We start from the raw sequence: 25,184 nt of genomic DNA, 5'->3' as shown, positions 1-25,184 counted from the left end.
TGTCTCTGTTTCTGCCACTGTTGATGTTGTCACACCCCTGACAGCATCTCCGCGCCTCTGTCTGGGTTCTCAAAGTGGAGCCCAGTGGTTCACTTTCAGAGTCTGTAAGTACAGCTTTGCCCTTTCATTTTAGGATGCATTCCACTGAGGAACTCAAAGTAGGTTTCTAAGTGACACAGACTGAAGGGGTCTCGGGACAGCGCCATCCGTGTCACACACGCTCTAAGCTAAGGCACGCATGCTCCCGTGCCTCTGCACGGGCTGTTTCCTATCTTGCTGGGGCCTGCATTCTCCCTTCAGAAAGAGAAGCCGCCTGTATGTGTGCCCTTCACCTTGATGTCGTCCTCGGGAGGCTTAGATGGTCGCCTGAGGAAAGCAGCCTGCGCTGTTGTTCCAGAAATCCTCCGTAATTAGCTGTGCGAGTTTGTCTTCCCTCACCTGTGTCTCTGTTGCACTAGTAGAAAGTCTTCGAGATCGGGGGTTGGGGTTTATACCTCAGTCTTCTGGAGGTTCCACAGAGCCTAGCATAGGTCTTTTATAGATCTTGCCTGATGAACTGCTTCATCCCTGTCTTGTCCATCTTGCAAATTGGTGCTGCTGATAAAACCAGTCTTCACAGTGAGTGGCAGCAAATTTATGCTGTATCCTGTCATTTCAGCTTTCTCGAACTAGTTGGATAAGCTAGAGAAATGCGTCACAGAGGAGGGCAACTAGAGCCAGCAGCAGGTCAACTAACTGCTGGCAGGATTACTTTGCTTTAAAAAAGAAAGAAGGAAAAAGCCACATCCAGGAAATGTCGCGGAAGTTGGCAAACCAGAATGATGGTGTTGATTAGAGAGAGGAAATTTTATTTCCCCTGTGTCACTGAGCTTCATGGTGTCTATGAAGCCAAGAGACGTTTCCTCCTTTTGCAGTGGCCTTTTGGATATGTCACCTCTCCAGTCTGCCAACTGTTCTGCAGCTGTCCCCGCCCCCACCCCAGACCAGGTCCCCCTGCCTGTCTCAGGAGGTGTTTGCTGCTTGAAAGAAGCTTCTGACGTTTCCATCTCTTGTAGGTGACCAGGAGAAACTTCGGCATTTTTAGTTATGGTGTTATGAGTTAACAAGATGGGAAAAAGTAGAATGTTTTTGTGGAAGGAAATTGAAGCCACGAAAGCCTTAATTACTTGAATAGTTGAAGAAATGGGAGCCCCACAGAGTGGATGAGCACACTACCAGGCCTGTGCATTTCAGATGAATCCTCTTCATAAGGATCAATGCCTCCTCTTCCCTAGATATTCTGGCCACTAGGTGTGGGATCCCAGGGGGAGAGAAGGGTCTCTGGGATGTTGCTGTCAGATCGTGCTTTGGGGGTGCAGATTTTATTATACAGCCTTTGTATGATCTGTTTCGTCCGTGACCACCAGCTCACCGGACCTTCTCTTTCTCATTGCTGAAGTCATTTAAAGTTTATGGCTTGCCCGCTATGTTCCAGGCACCACAAACACAGGCCTTTTTACTGTTCACTCAAGAAATAAAATAAAAGATAGAAGCCTCATCTCTGTCTTTTCCATTTACTTGGCATGCTTGCATGCATAGGTGTTTTATATTGGTTGGATTCCATGGCCAAGCTTCCTTCCCATGAGAGGCAGTGCCTTTGCCTTGAGCAAGTATCCCACTTGCTGCATGGCCATGGAGGCAGGTGGTGGAAGGCAAACCCTGATGAACCAGGTGGTAGGAGCCCTGTGTTTGCATTCTCAGCTTAGATAGTAAGTCACTGGTTGACTGTACGACCTTTCCAATTCCTTGCCTGTGTTTCCTCTTTTTCAAGTAAGGGTATTAGATTTGGGAGAAGTCTGAGTTCCTTTGGAGATAACACTTACAACATCTATCTGTGTATCATAAAGGCACAAAACTGAGCTAAGATGTCTAACTGGGAAGATTGATTTGTTTCCCAAAAAGGTATAAAAGAAGAGAATCATCTTTTACTATCTTTGCATCCTTTTCCTTTCTGTACCGGTGAGGCTGGTGGGCATGTAAACTGGTACAGCCACTCTGGAAAACAGTAGGGAGATTCCTCAAAAAGTTAAAAATAGAGCTACCTTATGACCCAGCAATTGCACTACTGGGTGTTTATCCCAAAGATACAAATGTAGTGATCCGAAGGGGTACCTGCACCCCAATGTTTATAGTGGCAATGTCCACAATAGCCAAACTATGGAAAGAGCCCAGATGTCCGTCAGCAGGTGAATGGATAAAGAAGAGGTGGTATATATACATGATGGAATATTATTCGGCCATCAGAGAAAGGAATCTTGCCGTTTGCAACGACGTGAATGGAACTAGAGGGTATTATGCTAAGCGAAATAAGTCAGAGAGAGACAGTTATATGATTTCACTCATGTGGAATTTAAGAAACAGAACAGAGGAGCATAGGGGAGGGGAGGGAAAAGTAAAATAAGATGAAATCAGAGAGGGAGACAAACCATAAGACACTCTTAACTATAGGAAACAAACAGGGTTGCTGGAGGTGAGGTGGGTGGGGGGATGGAATAACTGGGTGATGGTCATTAAGGAGATACGTGATGTAATGAACGCTGGGTGTTATATACAACTAATGAATCACTGAACTCTACCTGTGAAATTAATAATACACTGTATGTTAATTAATTGAATTTAAATTAAAAAAAAAAATAAAAACACCAGTGAGCTGCCCAGTGCATTTGGAAAGTGAGCATCCCGTAGTTGGAGGACAAGGATCCAACAGCTGAGCCGTTTGTCTGTCCTCTTCGGAGTTTGCACCCAGCTGTTTCTACTCACCAGCTTCCCTGGAGGGACTACAGCCATCTCTTTGAGGGACATTTGCTTGGGGATGGGAGGGCAAGCTTTGACCATGGAAACCAGCCAGAGGAGCCCAACGGGTTTACCTGGCCCACAGAGGACGGACCTTTGACCTTGGCCTAATTAACTACCAGACCAGTGACACTTAAAGGAAAAATAACAGGGTTTAGCACCTGCTCTTCCTCTGTGGATCCTCTCTGGCCTTTCCCCTCCCCATGTCGAGGTGCATGTAAACAGTGGCTCCCTATCTGTTTCTTGCCTTTGATTCCTGGCAGGTCAACAGTATCACGATATTGTGAATGTACTTAATGCCACTGAACTGAACACTTAAAATAGTATATTTTATGTGTATTTTACAACACAAAAATGGTTTATTCTGGGAGTGGGACTAATTTATTGTGGGACTCCTAAACGAGGAGAGCTTTTACAAAACTCTCCACGAGTTACACATCTAAACAATGCTTTTACGGTTGGGAAAGTCTTGAGTACCCCTCAGTAATTGCCTTTGGAGTCTTTAGCATATTCATAATTCTCTCTCCCTTTGTGTCTTCAAGGCTGCCTGTTAGAAGCCCTTTGTATTCAATTATTTGTTTATGGATCTGTTTCCTTCTCCTTGAAGACAATGTCTGGCCCGCTGGTGTTCAGTGAGTGTTTTTATCTATAATAAATGAATGACCACATTAGTGATGTAAATCCTTGGCTCCAGTGGTTGCACCAAGAGAGTCTCTAACCACACTTTCTAAAGTAGCCCCCCCCCCACGCCCCGCAGTGCAGTACTCTCCTTCCTTAATACCTTTTAACCTCCTGTGCACGCACTTTATTTGCTGGGTGTTTGCAGGTCTGTGGTTTTTTTCCTTCCCATGATAAAGCAAGACTTGGAAGGATGGAGACACTGTAGGTCTTGCTGTCTTGGCACCTCTCTGCTGAGCGAGTAAATGAATCTGCAATCTTGATCTATTGGAAGTAGCAAAACTCGTTCAGATTAGCTTTGGCGCATAAAGTGAGGAGGGAAGATGGATAATGTCTTAAGGGAGGCACAATAAAAAGTAAAAATAATGGAGAAATGGTCCTGTGATTTTTCACACATGGCTCCGGCTGGTTTCAGAGGCAGTTTCAGACAAAAATATTTAGTAATATTTGAGCAATGTCACTGTCATGGAATTCTGTATCACCTTGAAGTCCTTACTTTGTAATGCTTACATGATAGTGTAAAATTTTGCGTGGCTTTTAAAAATTGCAGTAAAATTTATATACAGTAAAATACACTCATCTTAGGTATTCAATTCAGTGAATTTGGCAAACGAATGCACCCCATGTACCTAATATTCCAGTCAAGATACAGAGCATTTCCCTTGCCCCAAAAAGCTCCCCGTTGCATTCTTCTACACAATTCTCACCCCAAAAAGCAACTAATGCTCCAAGGAAGGTCACCATGCATTAGTTTTCCTGCTCTTCAACTTTATATAAATGGAATTATGCATGTCTATTGTGTTTGGAGTCTTTCATTCCACATACTGTTTTTAGGTTCATTAATGATGTTGCTTAAGACAGTAGCTCATTCCTTTTCATCACTGAGTTATGTGAATATACCACAGTTTGTTGATACTCCTGATGAGGGACATTTTGATGGGTTCTAGTTTTTGGTTATTAATAATAAAGCTTTGCAACACAATCTTATATTTTTATGGATGTATGTTTTCACTGATCTTTTTTTTAAAATTAATTTATTTTTTATTAAAGAGAAAGAAACCTAGCAGGGGGGAGGATCACAGGGAGAGGGAGAAGCAGACTCCCTGCTGAACAGGGAGCCTGATATGGGACTCAATCCCAGGACCCTGGGATCATGACCTGAGCCGAAGGCAGACGCTTAACCGACTGAGTCACCCAGGTGCCTGGTTTTTACTGATCTTGGGTGCGTACTTAGAAATGGGGATATTGCTAGGTCATAGGTCATAGGTCGTAGGTCGTGTGTGTGTGTGTGTGTGTGTGTGTGTGTGTGTATAGTATTTTTTTTTTTAGTGTTTTTTTGTTTGTTTGTTTTAAAGATTTTATTTATTTATTTGACAGAGACAGCCAACGGGAGAGGGAACACAGGCAGGGGGAGTGGGAGAGGAAGAAGCAGGCTCCCAGGGGAGGAGCCTGATGGGGGGCTCGATCCCAGGACTCTGGGATCACGCCCTGAGCCAAAGGTAGACGCTTAAAGACTGAGCCACTCAGGCACCTCATGTTTTGTTTTGTTTCTTAATTTAAATTTTGTTAGTTAACATATAGTGCATGTATGTTTAATCTTATGTGTAGCTACAAACAATGGGAGAGAATTCTAATTGCCCATATTTTTACCAACTCTTGGTAGAGTCTTTTTTTTTTTTTTTAAGATTTTATTTATTCATTTGACAGAGAGAGACAGCCAGCGACAGAGGGAACACAAGCAGGGGGAGTGGGAGAGGGAGAAGCAGGCTTCCCAGCGGAGCAGGGAACCCGACATGGGGCTCGATCCCAGGACCCTGGGATCACGCCCTGGGCCAAAAGCAGACCTTCACGACTGAGCCACCCAGGGGCCCCTAGAGTCCGTCTTTTTAACTATAGCCATTCAAGTTGTTGTAGAGTAGTATCTCAGCTAGAAAAAAATATTTACATTGAGTTGAATTCACCCTATTTAGTGTACAGGTTTTGAACAATGCACACAATCATGAAATGCCGGTACAAGATAGAGAACAATTCTGTCAGCACCCCCAGATTCTCCCCTGTCCCCTGTACCAACCTCATACTACCCTCAGCCTCGATCTGTTTTCTTTCCCTATAATTTTGCCTTTCTTAGTCCTGGCTTACCAGGACGTATTAGCTGTATTTTTTGTCTTAGTTTTCAAACTTATCATTGTCATAAATGCATATAATTTTAAAGGCCAGGTCATTTGTATCAAGTTTATAATGATAAACAGAAGTCTCTTCCCACCTTCTCTTGGTTTCTGATCCCACTTTCAGCCCTTTGTTGTGGTATTTGCTTTTTCATTTCTAAAGAATCGTACTTCTATTACTTGGTATTTCCATTTCATTAACTGCTTCTTATGGAAGCTAAGGGTTTAGCTCTCTTGCAGTTCCCACCAGCCACGCGTATACTTGTCTGTGTCTGATAGAGACCTCCCAGTATAGATACATCATAATTTTTTCAAAGTTATTATTTAGATTACTGAGTCTATGTAGTATAAGCAGCAGATACTGTGGGACGTACCTTCATTCTATTTCCTGTCTTGAATAATGTGTTTCTAGAGGTGTTAATTCTTCTTTTCCTGGTTCTCTGTGGACCTACTTCTCCTTCATATCCAGACTTTCTGACAGAAGTGTTTACCTCCTCCTCATATGTTCAGACAAATGAGATAACTTCGCAGTTCCACTTGCTTGGGTTTGTTCTTCGTGGAGTCCTCTGCCCTCCTGCTGCATCTTGGACACTACATAGCTGCTTTTCTGAGCTCTCCATCATCTCTCTCAGGGTCAAAAAAAATGAGAACCAATAGGTATCAGCAGAACCAGGGATAATGCGCATATGCGTATAAATACAGGTTAACACATCCATTAATTTTGACCTGTCTACCAATTTTAGGAGTCATATGTACACATGGGTACCTGCAAGTGCAGTCCAGCATCTCAGGGTTCATTCTAGTTTTTTCCCTTTCTTGTAACTCGCTTCTGTGACAGTAAGAAACCTGGCTTCCAGGATTAATATATTTACTTATTTCATTAGGGACTCAGCATGTAACCAGTCTCTTGTCTTCATGACCATACCTCCTCCCATATGGACACCCTCTTCAGCCTGTTCTCTCTCTGATAGCTCATGTCCCCCACCATCCCCCATGCCCAAGTTGTGGTTGTGGATGCCCTTCTCTTCACCCTCTTCCTGCGGACCCCCCATCCCCCATGGATGCCCACCTTGTTCTGCCTGGCTGTGACAGGCCATGCCAGTCTGGTCCCCTGTGTGGATGCCCTCCCCACCCCCCTTGCAAATGCCCAAGTTGCCCTGTCCCACCTAATGGCTCAGGGCTCAGTTGTTCAGGAAGAGAAGCAGAGGGGCCAAGATACATCTCTTGATTTTGTCTCCCATCCCCCAGTGCTTTCCTTTTTCCAATCTTCCTATCCCAAAGAATTAATTCTGGCTACCTATTTGCTTAAACCCAAGATCTGAAAGCCCTTGAATATTTGCCTTGCGGGTGGGGGTGGGGGAGTGGGTGGGTCTCCATCCCAGATCTTGACCTGAGCAGAAAGCAGGTGCTTAACCAACTGATTGAGCCACCCAGGCCCCCCAGTGATTAGATATTTGTGTTTATTGCAAAATGTTCATCACAATAAGTCTAGTTAACACACATTAGCATACATAGTTGCAAAATGCTTTCTCCTTGTAATGAGCAGTTTTAAGACTTACTCTCTTAGTAACTTACAAATATGGAACACAGTATTATTAACTGTGGTTTCCATGATGTACATTACACCCCCATGACTTCATTATTTTATGACTTGAAGTTTGTACCTCTTGACTCCCTTTACCCATTTCGCCCTCACCTCCACCCCTTGCCTCCAGCAACCACCTCTGGTCTAAGTATCTATGGGCTTACAAACTCACTCTTTGAGACAGACATTTCATCTAAAGCTAGGTAGGACTGGCCCTCTGGACTCACCATCCCCCACTCTTCTCTTCATTTTAATAATGTACTAATTTTTAAAACATCCGAGATTCCCCCCAGTTCACACTGCTTACTGATAATAGGTGCCTGTTTGATAGAGCCTTCGCTATCTCTTTGCATCGTGACACATTTGGAAGCCTTAAAAGCATACCATGTTTAACTGTAATTATCCTGTTTTTAAATATTGGGATCAATTGGAACACCGTGTTCTTGCTTGTATCTCTTGCAGTTATTAGCAGTTGAATTTATGGGGTCCTGACAGCAGATGATTAAAACTCCAGGGATGGACATTATTCTACTAGTACCTAACACCAAGCAAAATGAACATTCTACAAATTCAGTGTGGTAATTTTGTGCCTTTAGATAGGGGTTTTACACAAACCACAATTCTAGAGGAGACTTAGGAAGTAAAGAAAAAAATTTTTTTTTCAAAAATGACAGGTTTCGGAAGCATAATTCTGTGATGAATGGCTGCGCAAAAATACTGTTTACACAAGTACAGAGAAATTCCTCTGACAGTGGAGCAAAGTCCAAACTGTTACATCTTGGTTTTGTAGGACACAGGGAGATGAAAACTGCTTGGAAGAGACCTTTGTTTCTCAGCTTGCCTGCCCCTCCCCCGCCCCAGGATGAGCCTGAAGCCATTCATTCATTCGTGCAAAAGCACTCTGCTGTGGCAGCAGAACCAGCTAGCAAGGCCTAGCATGGTGTTCTTCTTACACCTGGCTGCTCGCGTGCTTTGGCATCTGAAATTGGGAGCAGTGTTTCCTGTTCAAACACCTTTTTCTCAACCGTGGGCCTTGATATAAACCTATAACAATTTCACAGCATAGTACCCTATTCTTTCCTGTTTTTTAAAAAAAAAATTTTTAAATTTTGAATACTGACAGTTTAAAAATTTGTGAAAATATTCTTAAATTATGCTCAAGGTAAGTTCAACTTTCTTCTTGTAACATATCCAGAATACTTTGTGTGTCTCTTTTCTGGATGATTTCGTATAGAACAAATTACAAGACAGTTCTAGAAGCCTGTTGGCAGATGCCTTAAGTTGTAATTACAGTTTGCATCACCTCACTGTATGTAGATGGCTGCTTGACACATATGTACCACTTACAGTTGGGTTTGCTTAGGGAAGATGACCAGCTTGATGCCTGATGGACGTGGGGAACGTGGGAAATCATGATAGTAAATTACTTCTAGTAGGTGTTCAATAAATATTTCATATAAGTTATCTGTTTATGGATCAATTAAATTGTATACTCCCTTTACCAGATACAGGGCGGAAAAACATCCATAGGTGTATGTGTATTTATTGAAGTTTTTATAAAAAAGTCAAAGGCTTTATTTAAAACCTCATCAAGCCAACAAATTTTTTTATTGTCAGGGGTGTGAATAGCATTGCCAAGAATTATTTAAAATGTTCTTTTATTATTTGTTTCAACTCTTTTAGGTGCAAATATTTATATATGTAAATTTTCCATTCCAGTTTAAAATTGTTCCAGAATAGTGGTTCTTCACCTGAGAATTTAGATAAGAGAGAGACTATAGAAATTATTTTAAACTATTTATTTTAATAGTATAGGGTGACTTGTAGAATATATATATATATATATGAAAGGCCTTCTTCATTCATGCAAAAACACTTACGGAATGTCTAAGGTATTAAGGTATGAAGAGGTTGAGCTGCCTTCTGTCTTGTCTTTTTTGTTCTGTCCTTTCTCCAAAGGAGCAGAGATGAGGTATGGTTCCGTGTGAGTTTTAAATCCTTTACCTATGAAGAGAGTAAAGCTCTAAAATAGATCTAGGTTGTGATTGTGTAATCAGCCCAAATGTACATATTCTAATTAGTCTGCTAATTACCTCTTGGATTCATCCCAGTATTCTACTAGAATATGAGGATGCATATTGCTCGTATCTTTCTATTATCTCAGATAACATAAAAGATTGTGTTTTCTTATTCCCCCACAGGTTGGTACAGAGGATATACCCTGCAAAATAAATCTAAAAAGGTATGGTTTGTCATTTACTTTTTAAATTTGAATCTGACTGCTAGTTTTGTGTTATGCTACCTGGTATAATTTTCTGCTCCTTGCTGTCTCTGGACCTAGTTTGTGTTCTCTGGAATGGCTGTTCTTTAGATCTGAAAACAAATTCTCTGACCTCAGTGTGTAAGTAAAATAGCACAAGTCCCATGGACCATATTTCCCACCAGCCAACTGAAGGAGAGAGGCCAGAGGTGAATTCACACACCAGGTAGGGCCCTTGCAGGCTTCTGGCTCCCTGTCCCTCAAGCTCAGCAGGGTGGTGACACAGTGACATTGTTATTGTTGGCTGTCTCCTTCAGGGGGGACCCGTGCTGCTTCTCTGTCCTTTATCTCCTGTGCTGACATCCCAGAACTAAAGCATGTCCCCATTTCTACTTGAGTCCATCCTTCACTATAAAATGGATAAGCCAGAGTAGTAGTTTTGAAGCTGTGAACCTCACAGCCAACCCTAGTCACAGATCATGAGATCAACATCGTGGGTTATTAACCAACATCTTCCAAAACCAGAACTTTGAGAAGCAGAAAAGAAAACGGAATTCCGTGATAAATACTGTCTCGTGAAACTTTTGTGTGAGGTATATATGTTTTATGTATTTTATGTATTTTGAATTATATTTTATGTACAGTTAAGGACTCGGTTGCATGAAGATGTATTTCATCATGGGCAGAGAGTTTGAAAAGTACTGACCCTAGCAGGTTCCTGTACCTCGTGCCAAAACTACTCATCATCAAGCTAAAGAGAATCTATTAGCTATGTTAATACCCCCCTCGGTTAATTTTAGGTCAGGTCAGGCCTTTTCATTTGATGCTGCACTCTGGGGCAGCAATGCCAGTCAGCACTTTGATTTGAAAGAGCAACATTCGAGAGGACCATGTATTTCACACTTAGTTCACATGCAAAATAGCTAATTAGGAGAGGGGTAAGAGAAACATTGTAGAATTTATCAAGAAGTGAGTGAAAAAAAACCCCAGCAAAACCCACAGTTCTTATTTTTCAAACATGGGATGAGATGCAAGTAATCTGAGCACACAACTCTTGAAAGAGCTTGGGGCCTAGAGAAACATCCCCCCCCTTTTTTAGGATTTTATTTATTTATTTGAGAGAGAGACAGGGCACAGCAGGGGCGGCAGGCAGAGGGAGAAGCAGACTCCCCGCTGAGCAGGGAGCCTGATGCAGGACTCGGTCCCAGGACCCTGAGATCATGACCTGAGCTGAAGGCAGACACCTAACTGACTGAGCCACCCAGGTGCCCCGAGAAACCCCTTTCTACAGGTTGTAGTCATTAGTAACCAGTGCTGTTTAGATCAAGCTTTCTATATATTTGGCTCTGAATTCACTATTTGCACATTTACATATCCACACACCCAGTTTGTTAACGTTGACAGTTTAATAATCTTCCAGAATAAAGGAGTGTTTGCTTGTCATGTGAGTATGAACTCCCACAGTTTTGGTCCTTTTATCCCTCCCCAAGTCCTGATGCTGAATTTTTCTGCCCACAGTTCGATTCCTATGTTTTCCCATATGTTTTCATTTCCAGCTTAACTACTTTTCATTTAATCTCTTGATGACTTTAATTTCTCCAGGCCTTCAAATAGAGGACTGATGATAGGGACATTCTGGCTTGAATGAGAGCATAGTAAAACGAAAGTCTCTCTTTCTTTCAGGATCCTTGTATGTGGTTTATAGGTACTCCCGTTTCTTGGTTTGAGTTTAGCCCTATCTTTGTTTATTTTACTCATAATTATAGAAATGATAGTTATTCCGAAGCACGATTAGAGTTAACCATTTTGAAGTTCTCAATTTTTAAAGAGCAAGAAGACTTATGCCACTTTCCAATCTTCTAAAAAAAATGTCAACTTAAAAAAAATGAACAAAACCCCATTCTCAGATAAGATCACACGAACTTGGAGAACAAACACAATTCTTGATTTTTAACTGGTGATTGTGAATCATGTTGAAACAAGGTCCCCTGCCGCACTTTTCCCTTTCAGAGAGCTACAGTGTGTTAGGATCCTTTTTGCACGTAGAAGACCTCAGTTTCTAAGGCATCCTGTAATGCCCTAATAGATCAGAATCTATCCAGCTTATACCCTTGTTGGCTTTGAAAAGAAAATAGCGTGCACCACTAAGGTCTAAATGACAAGTTCTGGGTGTGTTTTTAATTTTTTTTTTTTCTTAAAACCCTTGTTTAAACTTTAAATCTCACCTGTAGGAAGAATTATTCAGGGAGAGCTTCTTTTAGTTCTTGATAATTCAAGTTTGTAATTCAATGAAATGGTAGTACCGACAAGGACGGTGCATTTACTTGTTGATTTTTAAGTTGAAATATCTTCTTGGTGGAGAGCTCTAGGAGGCATCAAGGGAATTCAAATTCAGTCATCATGAATTATGTCCAGCTTTGACACCCTTTCATTAGGAGATCCAGCCTATTTGAAATCCTCTCCTAATGCTCTTTTCCTGCCTTTGCTGGTCTTTAGGGGAGGAGCTTTTTGAAAGGCCTTTTATTTTAATGGAAATTTTTGGTGTCACTTAGCAGCCAACTGAGCCCTTTAGAGTGGTGATAAAATGAGCTCGTGGTTTTATGAATTGAAGAAGCCAAGAAGCTTTGCAGAAACTGAGTATTGATCCTGGCAGGATTGTGGAAGTGTGGATAAGGGCAATATCTAGAAAATCATTAGTTTATTTTTTTTTTCCTCAAGTGGGTAGGTTGCATTGAGAAAGGAAAATCAAAATTGAGATAAGCTATAAATTAGTAATCTATCCCCCAGGTTTATCCTGCCTTTCTGTGTGTCAGGTGGCATAGGAAAAGTTCTACAAGGCTCAGATTTACCAGAGCAATTAAGTGGATATAAGTGAACATATGTTATCATGGAAGGATGGTGCCTACAAATAACAGGGCAGTAATGCAACAAAATAAATATTCTCTTAAAATGAAAGTCATCATGTCTGTACATTCATTATAAATTATCTGTTTGTAATCTGCTTGGGTGTTACAACATAAGATGTTGTTTATATTTCAAATACTTCTATCTTGGATTTCTCCCAATTAGGAGGAGACCAGTTATCAGATTACGAATGCACAAAAATTTAAATTGGTCCTTTATCTTCTTGATGAGAAAAATTTTCTGCAGGGATATTCCCTGGGATAAGCAGTGTTACATCTTATCTTAACCTTCAAATGTTGCCCCTTATAACTATAACTACTGCTTTAAGTAAGGTTCATCTTTTACCAACTGTCCCATTCCTCCCCCACCCCACCCCTGGCAGCCCCCATTCTACTTTCTGTCTCTATGGATTTGACTATTCTAGATCCCTCCTACAAGTGGAATCATAACAGAATTTGCCCTTTTGTGTCTGGATTATTTCACATAGCATCATGTCCTCAAGGTGAGTTCTGGGCGATCAAGTCTGGTTCTCCACCAACATGGCAGTCAACAAGACATTTACCTCAGCTTAGCAGACAGAAGAAACACCCACAGTTCCTTAGACACCCTAAGGACAGATCTCTAGCTTCAGAACACCAGAAGTTAGGCCCCAGAGGAATTACGTGTACATTGAATTTTTGTTTAACTGTTTGATCAATTTTCCAAAATCACTTTGAATCCTGCCCCTGTAATGAAAGAGGTCAGTGTCACCTTGCCTCTTTCTGTGTTCTGGGCTTTATCAATAACGGATTGGCATAGTACTTTCTTACTTATACACCCTATGCCTACCCCTTTCTCAAAGTGAGGAGGGGAAGGTAATTTTTTTTTTTTTTTTTTTTGTTTTTTCCTGCCTGGCAGCTGAAAGGATGGTCATTTTGCTTTTGACTCAGGCAGTGGTGGGATCTACCCCGTCATCACCAAGGCTGGGAGCAGCGCAGTCTCAGATTTTCTTACTGGTTCCTGTTTTATTGGCAAAGGGCTAAAATGGAGATACAAGACTATTAGGTAAATATAGCACATGAAGCCAGACACAAGACTGACTGACCCCAATGGAAATTAACTAGTTTTCTGTCTCTGAATGGATTAAGGATCACTGGTACATCTTTGACCCAGTCTCCCAGGTAGGAAGATCTTCCTTTCCCACGGTTGTGGTCAGCACCCCCCCCCCCCCCCCCCCCCCCCCCCCCGCCCCGCCCCAGACAGAGAATGTCTCACAGGGTCGCACTGACCTCCACAGGTGCAGGGCTAGGAGCAGTCGAGCCGGTGGTGCCTATTAAATAGGTTCTCCTACCTCTGCTGGTCTGGCATGCAAAGTACCCTAAAACTAAGAATAGCAATGCCTTTTCCAGATGGCAGTAGTTATCGAAGAGCGTATCACACAGTTAAACAACAGAAGCCATTGGCATTTAGGAAAACTCAGATTCATGACCTGCTTTCTGTTGGTTCGATCTGATCTTCACTTCTTCAGTTACTACTGATCAGTTTCCAGTCTTTTTCTTAGGCCCTTGTGGGCCTCAGTTTTCCCATGAGCAGGTGACAGCAGTGATACAGAATCACCTCTTAAGAATATGGAATGGAGAGCAATTTGAGACTGGGAAGTGCTAAAAATAACCAGATAACTAGTACTAATTGATTTGGGGCACATTTGGTTTAAGTGAAAGTGCTGAGAAGGGATTGTTTCGGAAAATCACTATAATTTTATGGGCTGCTAAGTAAATAGCCCTCCATGTCACTAATTATGTGAAACCCTTTCAGGGCAGCGGTTCATGGCATTAGGACCTGAAGGGTTTTAGGAGCTCGCTGTGGAACCCCTTACCATTATTGCCACTCTGAGCGGACCTGGATACGTTTGCCTGTCCACTTCCGAAGCACTTCTCCCATGCTCTGTGAACCCCACTCTTAATTTCTATCTTTCCAGCCATGCTTTCATGGAGGCGCAGTCAGTGTGGTTGGTCCTGCGAGCCTGACCACACACTCTAGCAGCGGTCCGGGTATCCTGTCTCCTCTTCATTCATTCCCAATTTCATCTATGCTCTTTACCCTGAGGTTTTTATGACTGTATAACCAATCTTCTTCTCTCTGTAGGGGATTTTCCCTGAAACGTACATCCATTTGAAAGAGGCAACCGTGGAAGACCGAGGGTAAGTTCCAGTCCAAGGAAGACACCTAAAAAATGGTGAACATGTCAAATTATCATTAAAGAGTTTCTTGTATACGTTATTGCTCTCATCTCGTCAGTTGCCCTTCTCACAGGAGAGAGAAATGAATGCAAACTTTTTCCTGAGATGATTCCTTCTTTTGTAATTGCTACTCTCTGGCATCCTTCCCCAGGAATAGTGAAGACAGAGAATGAATGAATGAAGGGCCTTTGCCTTCCTTTTGCACTCCCTGCTCACTGAGTGTGTGTGCACACCCATGAACGTTGGGCACTCTTTCACTGCTAAGATCTCCAAGAGCCTCCAGTTTGGCAAACTTGGGAGAGAGATAAGCAGCTGCATCCCGCAGTAATCAGCTCTGAAGCTTACGCAAGTCAGTTAGCCTTACTGCACCTTGGACTTTGCCAAGACAGATTGGAGGAAATAAATCTGGCCCTGTGTTGGCCATGAGCCTAATGTGAAATTATGAAATAATATGTGTGAACATGCTTTGCAGATAAAATCCATTAAGTTTTGGATATTCTAACTTCTCATTCACCTTACCAGTTGTCCTGGAAAGTGCTGCCTCTGTGGAGACTGAGAGGGACTAAGACCCTCAGCCTAAGGTGGGAGGAGTGGCTGCTGGGCTGGGGAGCCCATGGGCAGGAGAGTTAAGGAGGGGAAGGAGAGCCCGGAGCAGGACTGGAGTCCCAGGGTTGATAGAGAGGAGAATGGATCAGAGTCACGCAGATGCTAAGCATCAAAAGAACACTGTGAGTTGTAAGTTCTGTAGTCTGCACGAGAGATGGAGACATGCCCAAACTCACACAGCTCTTCAGTGGCAGAACCAAGACGGAAAACCAGGTGTCCTGCCTTCCTGCAGAAACTTCTTTCCAGGGGACCATTCCTGGGCAGCCTCCATTGTCACTAGCCGCAGCCACATTGGTGGAAGGGCACGTAGGGAGACGTATCCCCACCAGCTAGGGTTGCCAGATGAGAATGCAGGGTGTCCAGTTAAATTTGAAATTCAGATAAAAACAAGTAATTGTTTAGGTAAATATGTCCCAGGTATTTCATGAGTCATACTTCCACTAAGAAATTATTTTAATCTATCTGAAATGCCAACTTCACTGGGCATCTTGTAGCCTTATTTAAGTCCGGCAATCCTACCTATATTTCCCATTTGTTTGCTTGCTCTCATTTTTCCTGTTGCTCATCATAAAAATACCAGAGAATTGATGTGAATAAAGGTCGGGCCTGCCTTGTTGTGAGTCTCCTGTGAGCCAGTGAGGTATATGGTATATACACATTTTCAGTGTAGTGAGACAGCAGATGAGAAGAAAATCGAGCCCCATTCCCTAAGAGGGGGAAGCCTTGGTCCCCACCAGCAGGTCCTGAGTGAGAGTCCCAGCCCCACGACCCTCGTGCCTTGCATTCTTCTCCACCTACCCTCCCTAACGGAATGGCGGCTTGGCAGAACCAGCTAAATACTGGATTTTGGCTTCCATCCCTGGGAGTCACTGAAGCCAGCCTGGCTTCACAGTTGCTCCTGTAGAGATGCAAAATGGGGTGGTCAGAGCTGGGCCCGGCCTTTGTTCCATTGCAGAAGCAATTTATTTTGAGAGCCGTATCGGTAAGCCCCTTCTTTTCTCAGGTGTAATAAAGTCTGCTCAACAGACTTTTATTTCCAGCCAGACCAGCCCCACGCCCATCTTTGCACTGTGGGGAATATGACCCCTGTCAAGAAAGGCAGTGATGGTCAGCCCAGAGTAACGTAAGCATCTGTCTGGTTCTCCTTAGGCAGCATGAGACCGTGATTCCCGGGGAGCTCCCGCTGGTGCAAGAGCTCACGTCGACGCTGCGAGAATGGGCTGTCATCTGGCGCAAGCTCTATGTGGTGAGCTTTCCCCTGGGTCTTGAAGCTGGTGGCATCATTTCTGGGCTCTCGGCCCGTCTGTTCTGCTGCAAGGTGTCAGCAACGTCTTAGCTGTCTGCATGGGATCGGGTACATGTTGGCTGGACCATACAATGGCTGATGACCAGTGGATGGATTCTCATTGTCCTGGAGTAGGGCCATTGAAGACATGGGATAGTGGAAGAAATGTTGGGACAGGCTTTTAGCCTCGGCTTGTATCCTGGTGAATAGGAATTTGTCAGTATTTCACTGCGCAGCCATATGAGGACTCCCAGGAGGGTGGCATTCTTTACTTCAGCCAGCGCACCTTATAGACTCTGCAACTTGAGTGGTATTAAGCCATGGTCTGAAGAGTTTTTTCAAGGCCAACTCAAAGTACCATGTCTTGCAACAATGGTTTGACCTCAGAATGCTAATAAGATACACTGGTTCAGTGGGAAATGACACAGGAATGAGCAAGTTCTCTCCATGGTAAACCATAATCACAAGTTATGTGTAGGTTTGCAAGTAAGAACAGGTAGATCTGGCCTTTAATATTATTGGAATGAAAATACCTGGGCATCTATCTTGCAAGAGGCCAGGAATGCTCCAAGGCCCCTGGCAGCAGCTCTTTCTTTGATGTTGGAATGCACAAACACTGTTTTCTTAAAGTTCCCTCTTTCCTGGGGACCTGGAAGGAAGTAATCATTACTAGGTCCTGCCTTTGTAAGCATCTTCTCCGGCTGACCAGAAATTCCCAAGAGGAAGTTTTATTTTCTCATTCGATGCGTGGGAGATGAGTGCAGCAAGGGAGTAGACTAGACCTGTTGGCCTGGAAGCCATTCTCCATCCTTTATGTGACTTTGTTTATCTAGGTTTTTGTTCAGTCATGTGTTGATTCTTCATTTAAACTCTCAAAAGCCAGTCTTAATAACTTAGGGAGAGCACCTTCCTCCAGACGCTTAGTACCAAAAACAGTAATCAGAAACTCATTCTAGCATGACTTCCAAGAGTTAATGTATGATTTCCTTTCCATCCTGGGCTGTTGTTACCCATGATGGATCACAGCAGCAGAAATCACCAACCCATTTGTTGGGAAAGCGCAGGATTTTTCTCTGCCTGCCCGTCTTTCAAGGCCTAATTCAAGTTCTTTCTTCCTCATAATGTAGCTTCTAAACACAGCAATCCATAATGTTTCTGGACCATAGGAGCACTTACTGCTGAGCCTATCCTCTGGTCCTTGGGGAATACTGCCTTGTAATGCAAGTGATCTTTTGATCTCTTTATGTGTAATTGAGGAGAGAGCTACCTGTAAGTTCTTAAATCACAAGGACAGACGTGCTGTTTTAAGCCCTTTGTCCTGCATTGATCATCTGGTGCCTCTGTTGAAAGCACTCTCAGGTTCTGGTTAATTGATTGGTTAGTGGCGGATACAAGTCTGAAAGATGAGGAATGCATATACTGGGAAAGCTTCCTTAATGCATTCTCTCTGGAAATTGGTGAGTGGTGAAACATACCCCATAGTAAGGACTGGGAAATGAGATTTTTAAAGTGGTAATGTTGGGGCACCTGGGTGGCTCAGTCTGTTAAGCAGCTGCTTCTGCTCTGGTCATGATCCCAGGGTCCTCCCGGCTCGGTGGGGAGCCTGCTTCTCCCTCTGCCTGCTGCTCCTCCTGCTAGTGCTTGCTCTCCGCTCCCCACCCCCACCCCCACCCCCGTGTCAAATAAATAAATAAATAAAATCTTTAAAAGAGAGAGAGAGAAAAAGAAATTGTAAACAAAAAAGAAAAAAATAAAAAATAAATGAAGTGGTAATGTTGGAGAGTGGAGAATATGGATGAGGTAGACTTTTCTTCTTGTTAAGACACAGCTCCTGTGCTCACTTCATTATCTGTGTCCTCCACGTGTTCACAGGTGGCTGACTGTGCCCCGCCTATTATTGATAGAAATGAGAAATAAGTCAACCAGGGAACAGGAAGCCTGATTCGTGAATTTGGGCTTCCAAAATCCCTTAGTAGTTAGGTGCGGGTAAGCCCAGGGTGAAGATTTCCTGTGGGGGTATTTCACTATTTAAGAGTGGGAATGGGTAGGGAGGAGAGGAGGGAGGAAGAAAGGGAAGAAGGGAGGACCTCTGTCTTCTCTCAGAGGGCAGCATATTTCCCGTCTTAATTTTGGCAGCTAATCAAATAATCATTGTGTTAATTGTGAATATTTAAAAATGTCTGATAGCTGCTATAGATGACTAAAAGACATTCATTGTGGGAATCTTAATCAATTGGTAGGGCCCAGCAATCTGCTTCTGCTTTTGATACATGCTTATTTATTAAAAAATAATCCACTTAAAATGGGTTTGTTATTAATCCTGACTTTCTCTGTTGTGTTCCTGTTCCTAAAATACTGACACTTCACTTCAAGCAGAATTTCTGAACTTCTTTCTCAAAAACTTGCATCAAAGTAACAAACCTCAAAATATTATGCTTCACTGGGTAAAAGGGAAAAGGACCCCAAATCTGTAATTTTTACCCCCACCACACAGTTTTATCAGTGTTTTTGTTTTCTGATTCTGTAAGTTCTTTCAGTTTGCATAGAGATAAATACTGATTTTACTTATCTACATCAGTGCTTGTGTTTCTCTGATGCATTTCCTCCCTCAGATTATGAGACCAGGTGTTCTGTTTGATATCTTTACTTTTTTTTTTTTTTAAAGATTTTATTTATTTATTTGACAGAGATAGAGACAGCCAGCGAGAAAGGGAACACAAGCAGGGGGAGTGAGAGGAAGAAGCAGGCTCATAGCAGAAGAGCCTGATGTGGGGCTCGATCCCAGAACCCCGGGATCACGCCCTGAGCCGAAGGCAGACGCTTAACCTACTGAGCCACCCAAGCGCCCCCCTGTTTGAGATCTTTGAGGACACTTGTAGAGTCTTAGAACCTCCACAGTTCTCTACAACTCATTCACTAGTTCTCTCCTTTTCAGTCTGTGCTCACGAGAAATGTACGTAGTAGATCCCAAGGCTTATGTGAGAGGAAAATGCCATCCACTCACCAGTGTAAGCCCAGCTGTGTAGACACAGGTGACTATTCTAGACAGGAAAGACATTTGAAGAGTGGTGATTTATTTTTAGCAGTCATACTGTATCCTTGTGAAATAACCATAAATGTGTTTTAAGGGGGGAGGAGTTCCTTACACTGAAGAGAGGAGAGCCCAGTCCTCCAAAGCAAAGAAACGATGACAATCCCCATGTGTGCCTCCTTTTCCTCTTTGTTATATTAGTATTACTTTGTCCCATTTAATTGTCTTTCCTGGTGATGTTGGCTTTATGCTTTTGGGAGGAAGCAGGCTGTACGAGACAAACAGTGGACTAGAAATTTGGAAGCGTGGTGTCTCATCCAGGCCCCTCCCTAGTTAGCTCCATGGTCTTGGCCAAGTCACTTGATGTTTGCAAGCGCCGTCTGGTTTCTGCTTTCTTGTGAAAGTGATGTAAAATCTACCTTGTTAACTCCATGCGGTTGTGCGAGCATGAAGAGAGGTGCTGGCCATGAAGTCATTGTGCAGACGGAACATCCAGGCCTCTGCACATGGCATTCTTGCTGCTGCCTTAGCTTGAAACAGTAGCTGCTCTGGACGTCCTCCCTCTGGGCAGCCTTGACTTGGCATCCCTCTGACCCAACTAGGAGGCTCTGAGGCTCCCTTGTGTGTGCCCCCTTCCCCCCATCCAAGGCCACTTCCTTTGCCTTGTGTTATCATCTTAGGTGGAGTGGCCTTGAGCACTCAGTAAGCAAGCTAAGTGTTTCTCACCACAGAGAGCGAGCCTCCTTCGTTTAGGCTCAGGTCCGGGAGGCATGGATCATTCCAGCAAAGAAAGGGGACGCCTGTCAATGCAGAGTGCAGATTCACAGCAGTTTCTGGCTTTGTCTATACTGCTCTTCCTCATTTGGAGCCTGTGTAGTGGGTGTGTTTTCAGTGGTTAATTTGGAAAGGGGAAAACTTTATGAATGAGGAGGTGGTCGCCTAGTGAAATGACAAGACTGTGGATGCTGGGGTCAGACAGGCTGCTGGTTCCTAAAGCCTGGCTTGCTGCCTTACTTGGTATGTACTTTTATATTAAAAAAAAATATCAAACCCAGTAATAGTTACTGCAAACAAACAAACTAAAACAGAAAGAACTCAGATCCTGAAGGCAGGGATTTGGGTCCAGGGTATGCCACTAGCTGATTCTGCAGCCAGACACAAGTCCTTTGACCCCTAAGTTGTCCTTTCCTCACCTGAAACGGTAACTATATATTATATATGCCTTGCACATTTGCTGTAAGGATTTCGTTGGATCATCTGGATAAAACTTCCAGGACAGTGCTGGTGCTTTGTCATCAAACTGTGACGGCCCCTGACTGTCCCCTTACAGCACTGCTTCATGTAAGAGCTCACTGATGATGGCAAGTGTCAGAAGAACTAGACTGCACAGTGGAATTCTGCCTCGAAGTCGTTTTCGGGTGCTCCCTCCATCTTGGGGCTGACGGGTGGGCTCCCTTCCAGCTCTGTGTGAATGTAACCGCTATAGGTCAATGGTTTGTAAGTACTCTGCCCATTATTCTCGCTTGCCTCTCAGGATCATTTGTTCTCCCCAGCCTGGGAAAGTAGTGAGGCATAGATCCAGTGAGCTGAACTCTGGCCTTCTTTCCTTTCTAGCAGCACATGTCCGTTGTTCAACGTGAGTTCCTGTCCGTCAGCTGGAGGGGTGGATGCCTATGCGTTGATTTAGACATGATTAGACTGATTACCCAGATTTCCCTTCTCACTAACAAACCAGCTACACTTCTTGAATATGCACGAGTCTACATCCCACATTTTATTTTCTCAAGCAACAACCGGGACTTGAAAACTGACAAGTTAGAATGTATTTGTGGGGACGGAAGGAGGAACATTTCTGAAAGAGGGACTGTCCTGGAAATTCTGAGATATTTGGTGATGTTAAACACACTCTCTTAAGTTGTCACCCCGAGATTTAACTCAGTGCTGTTCCCCACCTTAATGGTGGTTCAGTGAGTTTTGGCCAGCCAGTCTGTGTTGTCCATATAATTTTGGGAGACTGAGTCTAATCCTTTTTCCTTACAGAAAAGAGACACAAGACAAGCCTGGCGTGGAATGTGGTTAATATGCATTGTTGAATCAAGTGAACATAATTGTTGAAATGTAGTTCATAGAATGGACTGATGTTCTCTCATTTATTTATTTTTTTAAAAAAGATTTATTTAGTAGAGAGAGAGTGCATGCACGTGAGTAGGAAAGGGGCTTAGGGAGAGACAGAATCCTAAGCAGACTCCCTGCTGAGCAGGGAGCCCCATGCAGGGCCCAGTCCCACGACCCTGAGATCATGACCTGAGCTGAAACCAAGGGTTAGATGCCCAATCGACTGAGCCACCCAGGTGCCCCTGATCTCCTCTCATTTAAAATTCTCCAGGACAATAAAACCTTGAGCTAATCTGTAGTTGTATAAAAATCTGGAGGGGAGAAAGTGCCCATAACTGTGGTGGGGGTGGGGAACTTGCCAGACACAATGAATTGCCTTTCTTCCCACCATTGCATATCCCCGCAGATTAAAGCTACTCAAGTCTAATCTTTTTGAACTGGTGGTTATTACTGGCCGCTGGAGCATATGCTCTGAAGTGTAATTAAGCTGGTCTCATGGTTGGAAACCAGCGTCTGATTGCTTATTACCAGAGACAGAAAATTCCCATAGAAAACTTGGTCTTGTTGTCAGGGCATTCCATCTGTGAGTGGCAAGCCCTGCTTGGTCCTGGAGCTCTCCTAAGAGACGAGATGAGCCGCCGCCGCGGCGACCAGGACAGGGCAGGGGGTGCACTTTGGGTGTTTTTCCAGTTTTGTTTTACCCCGTCTTGGTTGCCTGTCTCTCACGATTTCTTGCTCTGCTCCCTGGGGCAAAAATAGCCTTATTGGAATCTTTTCTTCAAAAATGAAGCTTTTGCTATTCAGGCAAAGCCTTTTTCTGGCAAAGAGAAGAGGCACAAGGATGGAGAGGAGGAGTGTCAGGGCCCCGTGGATTTCCTTTCTCCCAGAGTGTGGAGGCAGTGCAGCGTGAGGACACACAGGAACCAGGACACCACTCGGGACCCCAGGAGTTACAGAAAGGAGAGTCACTGCAGAGAGCTGTGCACAGGTGAAATTTGACCTGGAGCCTCCCTGAGCCTGTGAGCACATCGGGAGGGAGATGGTCAGAGTCAGATACAGTTAATCAGGAAGCTGCTTGCAGGAGTAATTAAGTTTAATGTCTCCACTGTAGACTCAGAGGCACTCAGCCTTGGGAATGGGTCTCAGATCCAGTCCCTTTGTTTTACAGATGGGCCTATCTCAGAGGGAATGATTTGCCCAAAGTCATTTCGCAAGTTAATGATAGAATTAGAGATAGAGATCAAGTCCCCACACTTGCTATCAAGCCCTTTTGCCTCTATTTTTTTTTTTTTAAAGATTTTATTTATTTATTTGACAGAGGTAGAGACAGCCAGTGAGAGAGGGAACACAAGCAGGGGGAGTGGGAAAGGAAGAAGCAAGCTTCCAGCGGTGGAGCCTGATGTGGGGCTCGATCCCAGAACGCTGGGATCACGCCCTGAGCCGAAGGCAGACGCTTAAGGACTGAGCCACCCAGGCGCCCCAAGCCCTTTTGCCTCTAAATCAAAATCTGCGGGCAAGAGGAAAGGCTGGCGAACAGAGGAGATGGGGAGGACCAGAGAAAGGTCTTTTGACTGTCTTCTGCATTCTTTGGGGAAGTGAGGAATAGAATCCAGGTTTTCTGACACTGGGGAGGTGGTGCCATTGTCCCAGTGGTCTCTAGAATTTCTGAAATACTCAGTGGAGGCCTTCTGTATTCCTCTTTGCCGCTGCTGAAGGTAAAGCTGTTTTGTTTTGTTTTGTTTTGTTTTTTGTTTTTTTCTTGTGACTTTGTTTTTATCTCCAGAAATTCTTAGAGAAAGAGAGAGCACCATTCAGAATAGAAATGTAAAAAGTGAGAACTTTGAGATCTCCAAGTGGAAAAGAGGGAGAAATTCTAAGCAGGTGCAGGAATGCCTCTACTATCTGGTGGGAGAATATTTCTCTCTTTCATGCAGCTGTAGCTGAAACTGAAACCAGAGTCCTGTTTTACGTTTGAACTGTCAAAATTGGTTTTTGAGTTGCTCCTATGCCCTGGGATTGTGGTGACTTTGCAGAGACGATCAAAGAGGTTATTAAATAAATTCCCTGCCCTCTTAAATTATGTCACAGTGACTGCTAGTGCAAAAAGGTTGGGATTAATGGTACCAGAGAAGGTACTCTGCAACAGGCAGGCTTGGGCAGTGTAGGATTCAGGAAGGAAGATAGGAAGGGGGTGTGATGGAGACTCAGGGTCTTGTGGGGAGTGCTTGATTTTCTCCTCACCTGTCCTCATGTGCTTCCCCAGAAACCCATAAAGTATCTGGATCCAGCTATTGCAAACAACATCCTACTTAGAATAATTTTAGAAATGTGGCGATGAAATCCATTTCCTTAAAGTAACTAAGAAAATTGCTTCCTTTGGTGGGTTCCAGCTTGTCTATTCAGAATTCATTTGGCACAGTGAATCAGAGAAGAATGGCTGTCTTCATCCTTCTTTGCAGGGAGATCTTGGCAAACAAGGCTGATATGAGCAGGCAATAATTAAATTGCCTTGGATAGTGTCTAATATAATTGAGTCCAAGAACTTGTGAACGTGTGTCACAAACAAAGCCCTGTCAGAGATCTCTCAGAGAGGATCCCCTGAGTCTGAGCCCCCCCTTTTTAACTATAATATAAAAACTAATATCTTCATTAAAATTAGAAAACACTGAAAAAAAAAACCACCTAAGTAAGAGTAGACAAATTGGTTGCAAGAAAGAAAAAAGATCCCTGTTCTGCCTAGCAGCTTTGAAAAGCAAAATTTTATGGTCTTAATTTCTCACTCCCTTTTACAGGTCAAAACACAGTGCGATGGCAACATTTTATATAGAATTACATGAAAAAAACAAACAGGGATTTTACCTTTGCTTACTAAAAATGGAACTTTTTAAAATCCTGTTTTTTGGGTTTTTTTTAATAATAATATTTTTTATTATATTATATTAGTCACCATACAGTACATCCCTGGTTTTTAATGTAAAGTTCCATGATTCATTAGTTGCGTATAACACCCAGTGCACCATGCAATACGTGCCCTCCCTTACTACCCATCACCGCTCTATCCCATTCCCCCACCCCCCTCCCCTCTGAAGCCCTCAGCTTGTTTCTCAGAGCCCATAGTCTCTCATGCTTCATTCCCCCTTCTGATTACCCCCCTTTTTTTATCCCTTTCTTCTCCTACCGATCTTCCTACTTCTTATGTTCCATAGATGAGAGAAACTATATGATAATTGTCTTTCTCTGCTTGACTTATTTCACTTAGCATTATCTCCTCCAGTGCTGTCCACGTTGCAGCAAGTGTTGAGAAATTGTTCTTTTTTGATAGCAGAGTAATATTCNGTGTTGAGAAATTGTTCTTTTTTGATAGCAGAGTAATATTCCATTGTATATATGGACCACATCTTCTTGATCCAGTCATCTGTTGAAGGACACCTCAGCTCCTTCCATGATTTAGCTATTGTGGACAATGCTGCTATGAACATTGGAGTGCATATGGCCCTTCTCTTC

The 25,184-nt window shown here is 43.3% G+C and overlaps 1 protein-coding gene across 3 annotated transcripts in view; it reads left to right on the top strand.

Annotated features, from left to right (window-relative positions):
• DOCK5 (dedicator of cytokinesis 5) overlaps nucleotides 1-25,184 on the top strand; it is a 213,681-nt gene that overhangs the window by 66,439 nt on the left and 122,058 nt on the right. For all 3 annotated transcript variants that reach the window (XM_034661245.1, XM_034661244.1, XM_034661246.1), the window contains exons 3-5: nucleotides 9,462-9,502; nucleotides 14,549-14,604; nucleotides 16,399-16,495. In XM_034661245.1, coding sequence (XP_034517136.1) covers nucleotides 9,462-9,502; nucleotides 14,549-14,604; nucleotides 16,399-16,495 — 194 coding nt within the window. The remainder of the gene's footprint in view (nucleotides 1-9,461; nucleotides 9,503-14,548; nucleotides 14,605-16,398; nucleotides 16,496-25,184) is intronic.

Source organism: Ailuropoda melanoleuca, chromosome 5 (assembly GCF_002007445.2).
Source record: "Ailuropoda melanoleuca isolate Jingjing chromosome 5, ASM200744v2, whole genome shotgun sequence".
Lineage (NCBI taxonomy): Eukaryota > Metazoa > Chordata > Mammalia > Carnivora > Ursidae > Ailuropoda > Ailuropoda melanoleuca.
The sequence above is the reverse complement of the archived record's forward strand: the minus strand, read 5'-3'. Positions and strand labels throughout refer to the sequence as shown.